Source organism: Amborella trichopoda, chromosome 1 (assembly GCF_054954075.1).
Source record: "Amborella trichopoda isolate Santa Cruz 75 chromosome 1, AtrichopodaSantaCruz75HAP2 v2.0, whole genome shotgun sequence".
NCBI classification, from domain to species: Eukaryota; Viridiplantae; Streptophyta; class Magnoliopsida; order Amborellales; family Amborellaceae; genus Amborella; species Amborella trichopoda.
In genome coordinates, this window is record NC_142336.1 from 11,965,737 (window position 1) to 11,981,012 (window position 15,276).

A 15,276-nucleotide genomic window follows, 5' to 3' on the forward strand; every position below is an offset into this window, starting at 1 on the left:
AGTTAGGATTAAAAACTTTACTTGGGCTACAATATATAACTCCAATAAGCTGAATGTAAATTGATGAGTCCCATCCCAAGCCTCCAAAGTCTAAACAATTAGGGAACAAGATCCCATTTTTCATAGAAAGAAGCATAGGATTCATTTATTCATTTGTTGGGTGTATTTTAAGTTTGTAACTTCAACATGAAAGAGTAACAAAGCATGTACCCGTCTAATTACTATAAAATTAATCAAGAGACAAAACAGGAAACACAAGTAGGAAAAAAGCCATTGCTATTCCCCACAAACAAGCGTATATGTCCAAATCACAAGATGTTTGACTGATTTTTTTTTATGTAAACGGAGAGTATCATGCCTGGCCTGCATATCAATGTTGTGAATTGCTTGCACATTACTTCCCAAAAAGGAGTTGCTTTCACACTAGGGGGAGAGAGGTTGGGCACATGTAACCCACTAATAAATGAGAGAGACAAATGAGGCATATCTAAACCACTAACAAGTGACAAGAAGAGGAGGTGGTTGTGGTGACAAGAGAGGTCATGTAGGAGTCCACAGAGATGCCCACTTTTTTTGTTCCTCCCCTCTAAAATCAATGGAGAAGATTGATGTCACATGGGAGCCTACCAGAAATCTTTTTTCCTTTAGCTCAGTGTTTTAAAACTCGGATCAGTTGGGAGGATTGTTCATCCCATTGTTGGGTTTCAATGGCCAGTAAAGGCCTTATAAGAGTTTGTAATCAATGTTTTGGTATAGTGGAACATAAATTCAATGGAAGTATAGTCATATTGGGCCGAGATTGGCAAATATTATTTGCCAATATCCGACTTGGCTTTACGTGCTAGGCCAGTAGAGTTGGAAAATTATTATTACCTGGGCATAGAACACAAAGCGATGAGAGTTAGCAGGGTTATCCCTTGATTGAATTGGAGTTGCTTAGGATAGTGAGCCAAAGGGACTGTGTGACCTTGGTGTATGATGGTAGGCCTCTAGAGATGAGGGTCAAAACCTCATAACTGAATCATCACACAATATGTACATATCGCGTTACCATTGAGGGTGAAGCATGTGCACCTGCAAGATATTATTCTTATGCACCATAGAGTTGTGGTTACATCACGTATATATGACCCGGGACTTGTCTCTAGGGGAGAACCTATAGTTTATAGATTGAAATTATGTCCCCTTGCCTATTCGATGATTTTGGTAGCCCAATCATGAACCCCTGCAGTAGTCTGTAAGTTATGAGAATTGCTGGGTCAATTTGTGAAAGCAAGTGTGAATTATAGTCCACAATAGAAAATGGATTGCTATCTTATAATTTCTAGACCTAGTCGGATCTAAATCTCATCAAAATTATTTAAAATTAATTATTTTGATGTTAAATGATTTTTAGATTGATTAGTTGAATTTTTAGAAGCATCTGGATATTTTATTTTTGTAAAATAGATTTATAAATTGAAAGATATTGAACTTTTAGTATTTAAATATTCAAAAAATAAATAAATTTTGAATAATCTAAAAGTCATTTTTATATTTTTATAATTCATAAATATGTGTAAGGGCCCATGAGGGCCCACCAAAGTCCACTATTGTTATAGGGGCCCTATAGGTGGCACGCCCCACTTTCCTTTTTCCAAACCAAGTTTTGGAAATCAAACATTTTGGAAAAGTTTGATATTGAAGAAGGTTTGAATGATCAAAGATAGTATGAATAAGAGATTTATTCATAAGATAGGAGAGTATGATATTATTTTTATATTTTATTATTTGATGGGATTAGATTTAAGAAGTGGAAGGATAAAGTTTTAGCACATTCTTTTGAATTATGATGACTAATTTAAGGATTTGATGGCTCAGATCTCTGACCCCAAGTCTCCTAAGATCAATGATATGAATCTAATCTCCATAAAAATGACTAACCCTAAAAAACCCTAACTGTTGGAAAAGTCTATAAGTAGATACCATATCTCTACACTTTTGACACACCGCTCTCTATCTCTCTCTCTTTCCCCTAAAGGTGGCATGCCACCCTCTCACATCTCTCTCTCATCTCTCTAGGATCTCTCTCTTCTCTCCTTTAGAAAAATATTGAGAAAGAAAAAGGACGCATGCCCCAAGCTAGGAGTAAAGAGGGGGGCACGCCCCATCCACGTAAGGCATTGGGGCCTGAAGATTTGTGCTATTGTTTCATTACTCTCATATTAGATTAAGGGTTGTAGCCATGGCTTTCCCATACTTCAAGGATTCGAGATAGACCATTGATCCTATGCACTAGACTTCAAGAATCTGAGATAGACCATTGATCTCGTGTGTCATGCTTCAAAGATCTGAGATAGATCATTGATCACATGCACCATTGGAGGAGAAGACTTGGATTGGGGTGGGCAAAATCTAGTTGACGTAATCTTCTGACAATCTTCTTTATAGTTTGCAATATTATGTTTTCTTGTTCCTATGAGTATTATGTGCTTCATGATCCTAAGATCAAGTTTATGCAATTTCAATTGTGTAATAAAGAATAGTGGCATCAAGAGAGAGTCCTTGGGATTTTTATTTTTTTTTTATTGTTTCTCATTATGTATTTAGCCCCTTGTGAGTAATTCGAGTAGTGAAAATAAAAGAAAAGAATAAAAATTTTAATCGCTATACACTTGCCCAGGTTATATAGTCCTACTTCCACCCTCATCCTATCGGATTGCTACATCAACAATTCGGATAAGGTCTAGATCAATAATACAAAAAGTATTTAAAAATAAACAAAACCAAATAAAAATAAGAATACGGGTTCATAGGGTGGGTATTTTATGGGACATAAAAAAATATTAGACAAGCTTAGAAATGAAAAATATAAGACGGGAGGATTTGGGACTGATCGAACAGGACCCATACCATCTCATAACTGACTTGCTCCCAACTTATTCCTATCCAGATTGGCGATCTGGATCGAAAATCAATGGGTTTTAACACACAACTTTTGCTCACTAAAAGTATATTTCTCAATGTCAAGCTTTCCCCAATTGTTATTCACTTTGAAAGAAAAATATATGTGGTATAGTAATTGGTAGGTTTCGGTCCCCGGATTGTTGGTTGCTTAAAGCATAAATGGCATTTGGTCGAAACTAAGTGAAAATTGATATCTAACTGGCCACTAATTGGTTTTGACCAATTAGACCAATCAACTTTGATTGATTAGATCGACAAAACAAAATTAATCAACTATTTTGATACCATATTTTGCATGTTTAGGTTATTATTTTTGCTCTTTCTTTATTTTTCAAAAACTGATTTAACTAATTTGACTGGCGTTCAGACCGATTGGATTGGACCAAGCTCCTCGCCGGTTTGAGATCCGACTCACTGATCCATAACACCCAACCTATGCTTTGAGTAGTTCTAAGTTCGATAGCTCTGGAGTGTGATAATGGATCCAGTATTTGTTTACTATCAGTGTCTCAATCCCTGGAATAATTTACCCTTTTTCAGTAAAATACCAATACGTCACACAATTTGGATCCGATTTTAATGGCACCTTCCTAATATGTCTTCAAGTCCCTACAAGGACCTTGAGCTTCTTTCAATATCCTGCCAGGTTCGAGAGCAGCTGAATATGTTTACATTGGGAAAAGTTAACGTGGATCCTTGTTTCCAAAATTTTAATTCGAACGGTGGGTAAAACTTCTAGCTAGGATGGTGGGAGACCAAAAAAATGATGATATATACATTCTTAGGTAAAGTAAGAAAGGAAAGAGTTTATATTAGGTGTAACCTTATATTATCTAGATAAGGCTAGGTAAGACGCATATCGAAAACTTAGATAAAAGTTTTTTTTGTGTTAAAAAACCCTCTAATTGATCATCTCCACCTCAAGATGTATACATACAAAAAACAAAAGAAATTTGAAGTCTTAAAAATAATGAATATTGTAATGCATTATCTGAACCATTAATTTTCAAAATTTTCAATTGTTCATATATATACTCGATCTGCATTATTTTTGAAGCTTCAAATTTTATAATTAAGGCAAATAGTTTTGAGATTACGAAGGAGGAAAGAGGTACATCTAAGGCAGATATTGCTTTGAATTAGAATAATCTCATCAATCTTAATATAGGTAAAGTTATGTCGAAAGGTAAATGGCTACCTCTACCGCCTTCGTTAGGGAAACTCAAGAGTGGCTAGCATTGGTAGAGTGTTGCGAAATAGTAGGGGCAAATTTTTAGTCTGCTATGCTCGTCTGCGTGGATATGTCTCTGTTATAGTTAGCAAATCGGGGACTTTCAATAAATCGACGTACTTTAAAATTGACAAAAATTTGTTTGTATTTTAAAAAGTCAGATAAAAAAATCAGATAAAAAACACGGATCGGCAAAAATACTTCATGTAAAAATTGGGTGTGGTTTGTATAATGTCTCGACCTAAAACAGCCAAAATAAGGTGCACCACCAAATTTTGCTAGAAGATGTAGTTCTCAGGTCTAAAATTTTTTAGAAAGCCTAAGAATCTACTTTTACCTTTAATTATGAAATTTAAACTCCAAAAGTAATGTAAATTGAACATATCTATGAACAATTGAAAACCTTGAAAATAGACGGTCCAGATAATGCAATACAAAAAGATCATCTTTTTTTTTTTTTCATATAAAACTTTGTATCTATTCAATAACACTTTTACTTCTATAATACACGATTGAAACCTTATGTAAACATTTTTCTAAAAAAATAATTTCAAATTATCAAAGATAATTTTCGCTAGGTTCTCATTAAGCATGCACCTCACCATAATCCATCATGATGTATAATGCATACCATGCATGCAACGTTGGCGGTCTTGAGACTATTGACACATGCCCCACGTCTAAATTGAGTCCAGGCACAAGTTTTGGCCCAATACATCCAAGGAAAAAGTTTATATAAGGATGCAACCTTATAATGTAGAAGTACAGATGCACTTCAAAATCCATCAGAAAAGGTAATTTTGATGTTGGAAAAACCTTTTTGATTGATCATCTAGACATCGAGATGTATGACCATGAAAAATAAAAAGATTTTAAGTCTTAGAAATAATGCATTTTACAACATATTATCTACAACGTTTATTTTCAAAAATTTTATAGAGCTACTTGATTTTAACCATTTTTTAAATTTAAAATTTTATAACTAGATATAAAAATAGATTTTGAGATAATCTTAAAAACATTATACATCAAAATTATATGGCATGATAAAATTTGAAGGTGCATCTTACCTCTACAGCTACGGATACATCCGTATGCCAACTGCACCCTACATCCAAAATTGGGCATCCACCTTTCATATGAATACAATTTTACAATTTAGGGTATGTCGGTGATGAACTAGCAACCAAAAAAAATAGAAAAAATAAAAAGAAAAGTACAAACATACAATGGAGCCTCAGTGGAGCTTTGAATTTGTTCTTGAGTCAATCTTTTTAGTTTATGACAGAATTGACCAATTTTATGAGAACTTACCGGTTTTATCAGAGAATGGACTATGCCTTCTATTTTTTAATTTTTTGGATATCTTGTTCTCTATTTTTCTTATTTTTTACTGGCCGATTCACTCAACCTGATAGCCAATCCGAACCGCCAATCTGCTGATCTAGATCGATTTTTTGAATGGATGATCAGGATCACTGATTCCTTTTTTTTATCCTTTCTTACATGCTCACACCCCTTTAAGTCTACTCAATACAACATATATATCTTTCTTTAATACTAACATAACATACAAAATATGAATTGTCTATAAAGAGACCATTTATCTTTTGTACATGAAAGTTACAATCATTTAAGGCCGGATCGACTTTGGCTGCACACCGGCCCGAATCCCCGTAGGATAGGCTTGGGCCCAAATTCATGATAATTAAGCACATGATCCTCATATACCTTATCCTTCATACATGTGAAGACAAAGTGACGCAAGCAGAATGTCAAAAGTATGGACCCATTGGACTTAAAGTGGACACTAAAATTAGGCTTATGCATCAAACCACTAGTGACTGTGACATGGGTAGCACATATGGGTGGACCCCATCAAACTCTTTGATCATTTTCGAAAGACTGGATTTTCCTTCATAACCTTGCCTTCTATTATTGGTGGTAAGATTGCATAGAATTCAGAGAAGTCCGTAAGTCTTTCTTCTTTTGTGTTTTTTTACCAATATTAATAGAGGTGTGATTTGTATAAGGCCGAGGCCCTAAACAATCGAAGTAAGGCACACCTTTAAATAGTATTAAAAGATGAAGTTTCAATAATGAAAATCTTTGTAATGGCCTAAAAATTTATTTTCATCTCTAATTATAAAATTTAAAGTTAAAAAATTATGTAAATAGAGCAGATCTATGAACATTTGAAAATTTTGAAAATTGACGATCCGAAAATATGTTACAAGATGCGCTATTTCTAATAGTTGAAATTCATATTGTCTCATGTCCATACATCTTGAGGTCGAGATGATCAATTAAAGATTTTTCTGCATCCAAACCACCTCTTCTAATTCAATTTTTGACGTGCTCCTTAATTTGATTAGGGCCTCACACTTATATAAACTTTTTCTATATTTATTAATAAACTTTTATTAATGAAAAGGTATTACAAGAAGTCCCTAGGTTTTTAGGGAAGATTTGTGGTTGGAGAAGTTCTAGTGGTGAGAGAAGGTCGCATCTTCACAATCTGTTCCTCATCCACACCAAGCTCTATTGCAGCAAAACTTGCCTCGAAGAACCTTTTCAAAGAATCCTCCATGTAGTTTTGCCCTTCCCTAACACTCATCTTTTCTCCAATCTTGTCTGGAAAACTTGTCAAGAGATTGTCACCATTCAAAACAGCTGCCAATTGAACAAGTTCTTGCTGAAATTCACTGAGCTTAGCATCCTCATTGGCTTCCCCCATTCTAATCTTGGATGGTGTAGGAAGTTGCACTACATTAAACAAAGAAAGATTGGATGAATTAAGACGCTTAAAGATTGAATCACCAAAAATTCAATAAATTAAATCAGCGATTTGAAGCCTAGATTGGGTGGCCAGATCGATTGCCGACTCTGTCAATCAGGATCGCTGATCTGGACCAGATCGAGCGAGTTCTCTAGTGTGGGAACCACTCAAAAAAATCTAAGTAATATTTTAAATTAGAAAATTTTAAATATAAAAATAATAAAGAAATACAACAGGTGGAAACTTTTGGGCTGGCACGGTTCCCTGACTAACTTTCCAGGTTACCTAAGAAAATCAGGTGAGTACCTATAAAATGGACTATTATTCATGGACTATAATTCCTTATTCTGTTAAGGAACCGTGTTGGTCCACACCAGATTCCGAAACGGAGTTCTTTTTTTTAAAAAAAGAAACATAGTTCAACAAATGAACCTAAAAGAATTAATTTACCCCAAAAAAAAAAAATGAACTAAAATAATGAAACAGTGACTAAATATGGACCTGGGCAATCAGTTCTGGGTGTAACTCTTCCTTGCACTATGCTCTCAAAGGTGCCTGCCCATGCATCTCTTTTGGTTAGAAAGGGGGAGGATAAATTGAAGAGCTTCTTGACTGTAGCAGGAATGGATGAATGCTCAAATTCCGAAGAAGGGAAGGGTACTCCATTGGGTCCATGCACAACTGAAAAGCCATTAAGAACAAAATGTTAGTTAAATAATCTTAGTGATAGATGCTCTTTATTTCCATCAAATAAATTCACATTTTCAAGGGCCTTGACTTTGGGTGCCTAAAAGTTTCATACTTGAAATGAATAAAAAAAGGAAAGAGAAGGAAAAACTTGGGGGTTTTAGAGAGATAGGAGACAAAAAATTTGTCCTCGTTTTACACTAAGAGTGTTTCGTTTGTTATTAAAAATAACTAATTTGTAATTAGAATAATTAACTTCTCTTTCACTTCCCAAAACGTTGTTGGTAAAAGGCATCGGAAAATGTTATTTGAATAAGACATGGAAATTGACATAACCTTTTTCTATATCTAAGACGGTAAACCTAAGTGAGAAATCCTCAAACAAAAAGAGTAAGGGTGGCAAAGGGCCTGGCCTTTGGCCCGGACCATATCCCCTAGGATCCGCCGATGCCGGGCCCTTGTTAGGGCCAGGCTAGGCTAAAAACAAATGAAACAACAATAAAAATAAAAATTAAACAAGAAAAAAGAGGGCCTGTCCAAGCCCCAACCCTTGTCCCAATAGGGCAGCTCTAAGCAGTGGCCTAGGTCTAGCCATGTTCAAGGGCAGTTCTAAGCGTTGGCCTAGGTCTAGCCATGTTCAAGCCGGACTAGGCCTAATACACTCCAAAAAAAAAAAACAAAGGAAATAATAGGGTTGGGCCGGCCATGCTTTTTTGTGGCCCTAACCCTAGTCCTACTTTTAAGGGCTGAGGACCTAGTTTTTAAGGGTTGGGCCTATTGTTCCCTGGTCCTAGTTTTTTTTTTACTGCTGAGGTTCTAGTTCTCGAGGGCTTTGCCACCTAGCCCATTGCCACCTCTTGAACTTGCAGTACTGCACCATCCACTACTCACCATACACAAGTGGTGTAGGACTTCAACATAGCCGACAATGCCTCTTATCATATACACAAGTAGTGGATGGTACACACTCATGCAAAAAAGAAACACAGCGTAAAGGCATACAGTACCGGTGCCCTTGTTGATCCAAGGAGAGGCGATGATAGTCGGGACCCGCACACCCAACCGATCGAATCGGAAGAAGAAGGGATCGGGGCCGACAATGTCGTCCGGCGATGGGACCCCGTCCACCGGGGTGGGGACGTGATCGAAGAAGCCACCGTGCTCGTCGTAAGTGATGATGAACAAGGTTTGGTTCCATTGAGGGCTGGATCGAAGGGTCTCGTAAACCTCCTTCACAAACATTTGGCCTTGGTATACGTCGTGTGATGGGTGATCGTCGTTAGCTGGAGTCAGTTTAGTGTCGATGTACCTGTGTTTTTATCTTTCAAGGTTATAACTTATGAACCACAAAAATTAATAGGAAATCCAAGGTGCACTTCTAAATTTTATCATAAATGCAATTTTGATATAAAAAATTCTTAGAATGGCTTTAAAAATTATTAGAATGGCTTGAGAATCTATTTTTATCTCTAATTATAAAATTTGAAACTCTAAAAATGGATCAAACAAGTAGATCTACAAACATATAAAAATCTTGAAAATGAACGGTCCAACACTATTTTGCAGACTCAAAATCTTTTTTTCTTTTCATATTTGTACATCTCGATGTCGAGACGATGAATTAGAGGGTTTTCCGACATCCAAACTACTTTTTAGGATGGATTTTTTAGGTGCATCTTTCATTCTTCATTTTAAGGTTACAACCCTATATAAATTTTTTCCTTTAACAAAAATCTCATTTTATAAACAAAATTTAGAAATAGTTCTTTATATTTTATTTTTATTTTATGCTTAGGACGGACCTTTTCGAAGTGGGTGCCATAAAATTATGCTCAAGAGTTGCTACTTCTCACCATCTCTCATTTGTAAAAGAAAATATAATTAACTGTTAACATTTTTAATTTGTAAGGGTATTTTAGTCATTTTCTAACTTAGTTATATTTTTAATTTTTTTTATAAGCGAATTATGTTAAGAAGCATGAATACTTAAAATTTGAGTTTATTGTATATATGGAAAAAGAATAAAATTAAAATATAATATTCATCATAAAAAAGTTATACTTGAGCAGAAAATATAGAATAAGAGAGAGAGATAGAGAGAGAGAGATTTTGGTTGTTAATTAAAAACTTGTACGTTTTCGTTACAAGGAATGAATTAGTGAAGAATAACACGCATCGGTTTTAGGTTATTTAAGCGTATGAATATGAATGAGAGAAAGAAAAAAGTTCAAAGAGGGAGAGTATTGGGACAGTGATGATATCTTTCCTTCGCGTTAAAAGAGGACTAACCCATGAGTTATCTTATGCGCTGATCTTTTGTAATAAAATTTCATAACTTTTGGTTTTTACTTTTTTTAATTAAAAAACAAGAAAAAAAAAAGAGGGTCATGGGGTAGTGATGACAAAAGAAGAGAACAAAAAGAGACGGGCACGCAAGAGAGTATCTTTTTTGGGTGTGATGTGGGAGAGAGATTTGGGAGGCAAAATATGGAGTTTATATAATTAGGCCATTCACATGCAGTCACTCGATTTCATATTCAATGTTCGAGATTAATTACGATCATCTTGTACCAAAATAAATAATCTAATTTTATACTTTTTCAAAAAAAAAAATGAGAGAAAAAAAATTGTTTTTTTTTTAATCTAACAAAAAGAGTTAGAGCTGGCAATAGGCAGCCCGAGACCGAACGAGATAGGAAAGTAAGGTCTGAGCCATGAAATTATGGCCCGAGGACCAGACGAGCTAGGAAAGTAGGGCTTGAGCCACAAAATATGGCCCGAGGACTAGACGAGCCAAAAAATGTGGCCCTTGGACTGTCAGATTTGGCCTGGCCCTCCTTTTTTCTTATATTAATGTTTTATTTTTTATCCATTTTTAACCCAGCCGAGCCCCAACCCTAATATAGCCAAAGGCTGGGCCAGCTCTATGGTACAATGGTCAGGGCCCTTGCCACCCTTACACAGATGGAAACAACCCTGATCCAGAGCCAATTCACAAGCGCAAAAATATACACAAAATACAAAACCCAAACAAGAAGGAAAATCTCACCTTTGCTCCACCACCACATAATTAGGAAGCTTCCCGGCCTTGGCATCACCCTTAAAACTCAAATCATACGGATGAAACTTGGTGATATACTTCAATTTCCTCAAATTCCTGTAAAACAAAGTTGCCGGAATATTCTGAAAATAAATCCCAAAACTCAAACCCTCATCTTCTAAACTCTCGAAAATCGTCTTTTGCGGATAACCCTTAACTAACAAAGAAGCCATGTTACTCGTTGCCCCGTTTGACGTGGCCGAGTGAACATATAACCGATTCGGTTGCGTAGAAGCCGGAACCGAAGCGAACCATCTATCAAAAACTGCAAACTCGGTGACGAGTGACTGGTAAACCGCTATCTGACTCGGGTCGAACCCACTCATCACGTTGCCCACGAAATCGGTTGAATTTGACATGGAAAATGCTTGTTGGGCGAATCCGTTCATCGGAGCAGGCCGAGCCGAGGTATCATTTGAGCCAAATATTTGTTCCCGAATGGCTTGGAAGGAGTGACCTGGGTCAGGGTCCACATAGGGTGAACCGAGTTTGAATGTGACTCGGGAAGAGCCGGGATCGGTGGTGGATATGGGGTTTGACTCGGTACCTGTTACCCCATTAATTTCCGGGTTGAGCCGTTTCATGTACCCGAGCATGTGGTCAAAGGAGCGGTTCTCCATAACGAGAACGACGACGGTTTTTATGGGGCCTGAAATAACGGCACTGGATGCTTGGCTGCTCAGGATCGACAAGAGAAGGAGGCAAGCGATCCACTTTCCGGCCATTTCAGGCACTTTCAGGCGATAAGTCTCAGGCATTTTCCGGCGAGGAAGTCGAGCTGCCTTTTGGGTTTTGCCAGTTATCAGAGTTGAGGCGAAGAGTAGTAAAGAAAGCACCCATTTGATCGCCATTGCTTGCCTGAACCTTAAGCAATGTTTTCCGTCAATTCCCTGCATATCCCGGCAAGAAATTCCGGTCAATTTTTGTGCCTGCCGCTTTATCAGACTCACAGAGAACAAGCCAAATCAAACTGAACCTTTGCTCGTCTTTTTTCCAGGTAGAAAGCTGGGTTTTTTCCGGTGAAACTTTCGGGTTTGGACTCTAGTTCTGATTCCGTTTCAGAGCATCACATGAAATGGTGAATTGTTTTTTTGTTGGGTTCGGTGATTCATGGGTTTTTTGCTTTTCTGGATTTGCCAGAACAGTCACAGAGAAAAGAGGAGTGATGCTTTTTGGGTTTGGTGCTTTATGGTTATGGCAGAGTTGCAGTGAAAAGAAGGCTAAAATTTTTGTTCGCTTTCATGCTTTTGACATAAACGGGGTATTCCTCTCTGTTTTTCCAGCCCGGACCTGGGATTCCGGTGTGAAATTCCGGCTGGAAGAGTCGAGGGTTCTTTACTATGAAGAAGGGATTGAATAGAAGAACCCGTGGCGAAAATGGCTTTTCCAACAAATGGCTTTTAATACTTTCCTATTGTAATTTCTCGAAAGTCGGGATACAGCTTGTACAGGCCGTCCTATTTCATATGTAGCCCAATGTAATTTTGGCCTTTCTTGTATGAAATATAGAAAGTTGTAATTGTGACCTTGAAAGATCAAGGTTCTTGTAGTCTCTACTGATTTACCCCCAAAAAAAATAATTAAATAGTTTTATAGTATATAATCCCTATTTTAAGGGTGGTTGGGTTTAAGGTTAACACTAAAATGCCCCTCTAAATTTTGAGAAAAGATGTGGTTTTGGTAAAACTCTCTCACGATAACCTTAAAAAGGCCTATTTTCACCACCAATATGAAATTTAAAGTAAAAAATTGAGTCGATGTATAAACATTTAAATTTTTTTAAAATAGACGGTATTAGATAAAAAAAATGTTTCATGCGGGCTGTAACACATTTCTACATATGCGGTCCAGAAAGTATAAAGCATCCATCTTTAAAAAAGTGTTCCATCTAAAAATAATGGAAACAAACGGTCCAAATTTTTCTTACTAGAATTATTATTTTTAGTTTTTAAAATTATTCATATTTATGATCTTCATAATAGAAATTACACCGCCTTAAAAATTAAGTCTTAAAATCCATCTTAAAAATATATTTATCAAGAAGCCCGTATTTCTACATATGCGGGCTTGGCTAAATAGAAATCGAGTCCATTAGATAATGTGTTACAAAAAACAATTATTTTTAAGACTTGAATTTTTTTTCTTTTTTTTGTAGCCATACATATTGAGAACAAAAAGTTCAATTGTAGAGTTTTTAAACATTGGAACAACCTTTTCAGGTCGGTTTTTGAGGTGCACCTTACTTCAAAATATAAGATTCACACAATATAAACTTTTTTCTTCGGCTAATCTAAGTTTTATTTTCTTTTAAAAAAGTGCTCCACAATGAACGTGCCTGGATTACAATTGAACGCCCTGAACCTGCCGTCTATCATTCAAGGCGGACAGTGGAGGTAGATGCCTATGTGCTACAACGTAGCCTTGCTTGTATAGTGTGTGAGGTTTCATGATTTGAGCTCGTGGATAGAAGTGGTTTCTATTTATTTTAGATATATTGTGGCTTTAATTTATTTTAGGAAAATGATCTCATGACCCTAGTCATCGTAATACAATGAGAATGTACTTCTAGAAGACTATAGTAATGACATTTGTATGACTCTAAATTTTGCACATACACTATCTTCATACTAACAATCAATTTTAAAATAAAATAAAATTTAATTTGCACTCTAGGTATGATAAAAATGAGTCCCTTTTAAAAATGAATCTACATTATCAATTTGGTGAATTTCAAGATTTAGGCCTTTATCAAATCAAAATATATTTTTTTTTTCTTTTTTTTAACAATGTTTATGTCATGGTAATAAAGTTATATTAAAATTTTGGAAAGGAAAAAAATCTTTCTAAGACCTAGATCTACGCATCTTACTAATATGGATATCCTATATTGATTGGGGATTGTATACATTGAGACAATTTCTTTATGGTAGAAAGAGGTCACAATCATTTTTAACCATTGGATGTGAAATCTAATATATTGAAGTGTGTCAGAAACGTTCGGAAAATTTTATTTTTGACTTTATAACTAATCAATGACACGTCCTCAACCACTCAATTTCACATCTAATAATAATATGACTGTGACCTCCTTGATTCAAACATAAATGTTTCATTCTATGCATTTCCTATTAATTGGGTTAAAAAATATTTTTTAGGTAGTGTTTTCAAATCTTGCTTTTTTATGATTGGTCGTTACAATGAAAAATGTGTAGATTTAAAAATTAGTTTTAAACAAATGGCCCCAAGTAGGAGATGGGTCTTCAAGAGAGAGAGGGAGACTTAACCTCGTATATAGAGATAGTTTTCCTATGAAAATTTGAGTTGGTCTAAATTCCACTTCTTGAGAGAGAAAGTCTACTGGTTGCTCAAGATTTCTAATAGCATTGTTGCCTAGAAAAGATAGGTTGATATGTAGGTTTTACCTATTGTCACTCCAAATTGATGCTCACTAGTAAAAGCTTTGGCAAAGAGGTTTAGGATGGCGTCATTTCTTGTCTACAACTCCCTATGGGACTATAGGGAATTGTAAGGCTAAGATTTCATTCGTCTCCTTCGGGCATTGGCTATCACATGAAAGAACTTCGCAATTCAATCTCCTATCTTTAACCATTTCGTGCGAGACCTTTGTTTCTAATAGATTTTTTCGAGCCTCCAAAATTCATGAAAAGTTAAGAAGGCAGCTCTTCTTCACCAGGTGCTCCTCTGTAACTATTAGTTCCTCTTGTATGTTTTCTGAAAAAATGACTTTGTGATAAAGCACGGTGTATATATATTTAAAAATTTATTTATTTCTACATTGGCAAGATCACTTATAATGTTTAATTATAATCAAACCACTCTTGAAATAAATAAAATAAAGTCGCTTCTCAATTGCTATCTCTTCAAATACAATTCTTTATTTAACAAACAAAAATAGACTTATTTATTTTATGAGAAGAGAAGATCAAATCACAAATAAAGATTTAAAGAAGTAAAATTGTCGGAGATTACCTCCACTAGGGTTAGTACACCCCACGCCGAGTCTCCTCCTTCCAATAATGCTCAGGATTTATGATCTGCCTCTTGATTTTCCTATTATAGCAAAAATTGACCTAATGACATATGGATCTCAATCAAGAACTAACTATATATGACATATGGATCTCAATCTAGAACCAACTATCTAAGGCCTCAATGCCTTAGTCTTGATCAAGCCTCCTTTGCTTGATTGTTAGAGAGATTAGAGATAGAAATCGAAGAGAGAGAGATATATCTACTAGCAAGGGGTTCCACCCCTTTACTACCTACAAAAGAAAGACACCACCTAGGCTTAAGTGTGCCACCCAAAGAGAGAACTCGAGAGAGGTACTACTGGTTGGGTGTGTGCCACCCTTATTATATGAGAAGGTGGCTAGTTGGTGGTGTGTGCCACCCTTAGCAAGGTAGAGGTGGTGCGGGTCACCCTTAGCAACTAAGAGAGAGATATAGCCTAGATGGGGTGTGCCCCTAGGGGAAGTCTTAGAGAGATAAAAATCCTTAGAGAGAGAAGAGAGA

The 15,276-nt window shown here is 36.0% G+C and overlaps 1 protein-coding gene across 1 annotated transcript; it reads right to left on the bottom strand.

The window, feature by feature from the left end:
- Positions 1–6,572: 6,572 nt before the first annotated feature.
- On the bottom strand, positions 6,573–12,116 carry NPC2 (non-specific phospholipase C2). Its single transcript, XM_006854761.4, has 4 exons — positions 10,693–12,116; positions 8,651–8,952; positions 7,458–7,637; positions 6,573–6,943 (listed from the first exon to the last, which is right to left on the bottom strand). Exons 1-4 carry the CDS (start codon positions 11,637–11,639, stop codon positions 6,636–6,638), a joined length of 1,737 nt encoding a protein of 578 aa, XP_006854823.2. The 5' UTR covers positions 11,640–12,116; the 3' UTR covers positions 6,573–6,635.
- Positions 12,117–15,276: the final 3,160 nt, after the last annotated feature.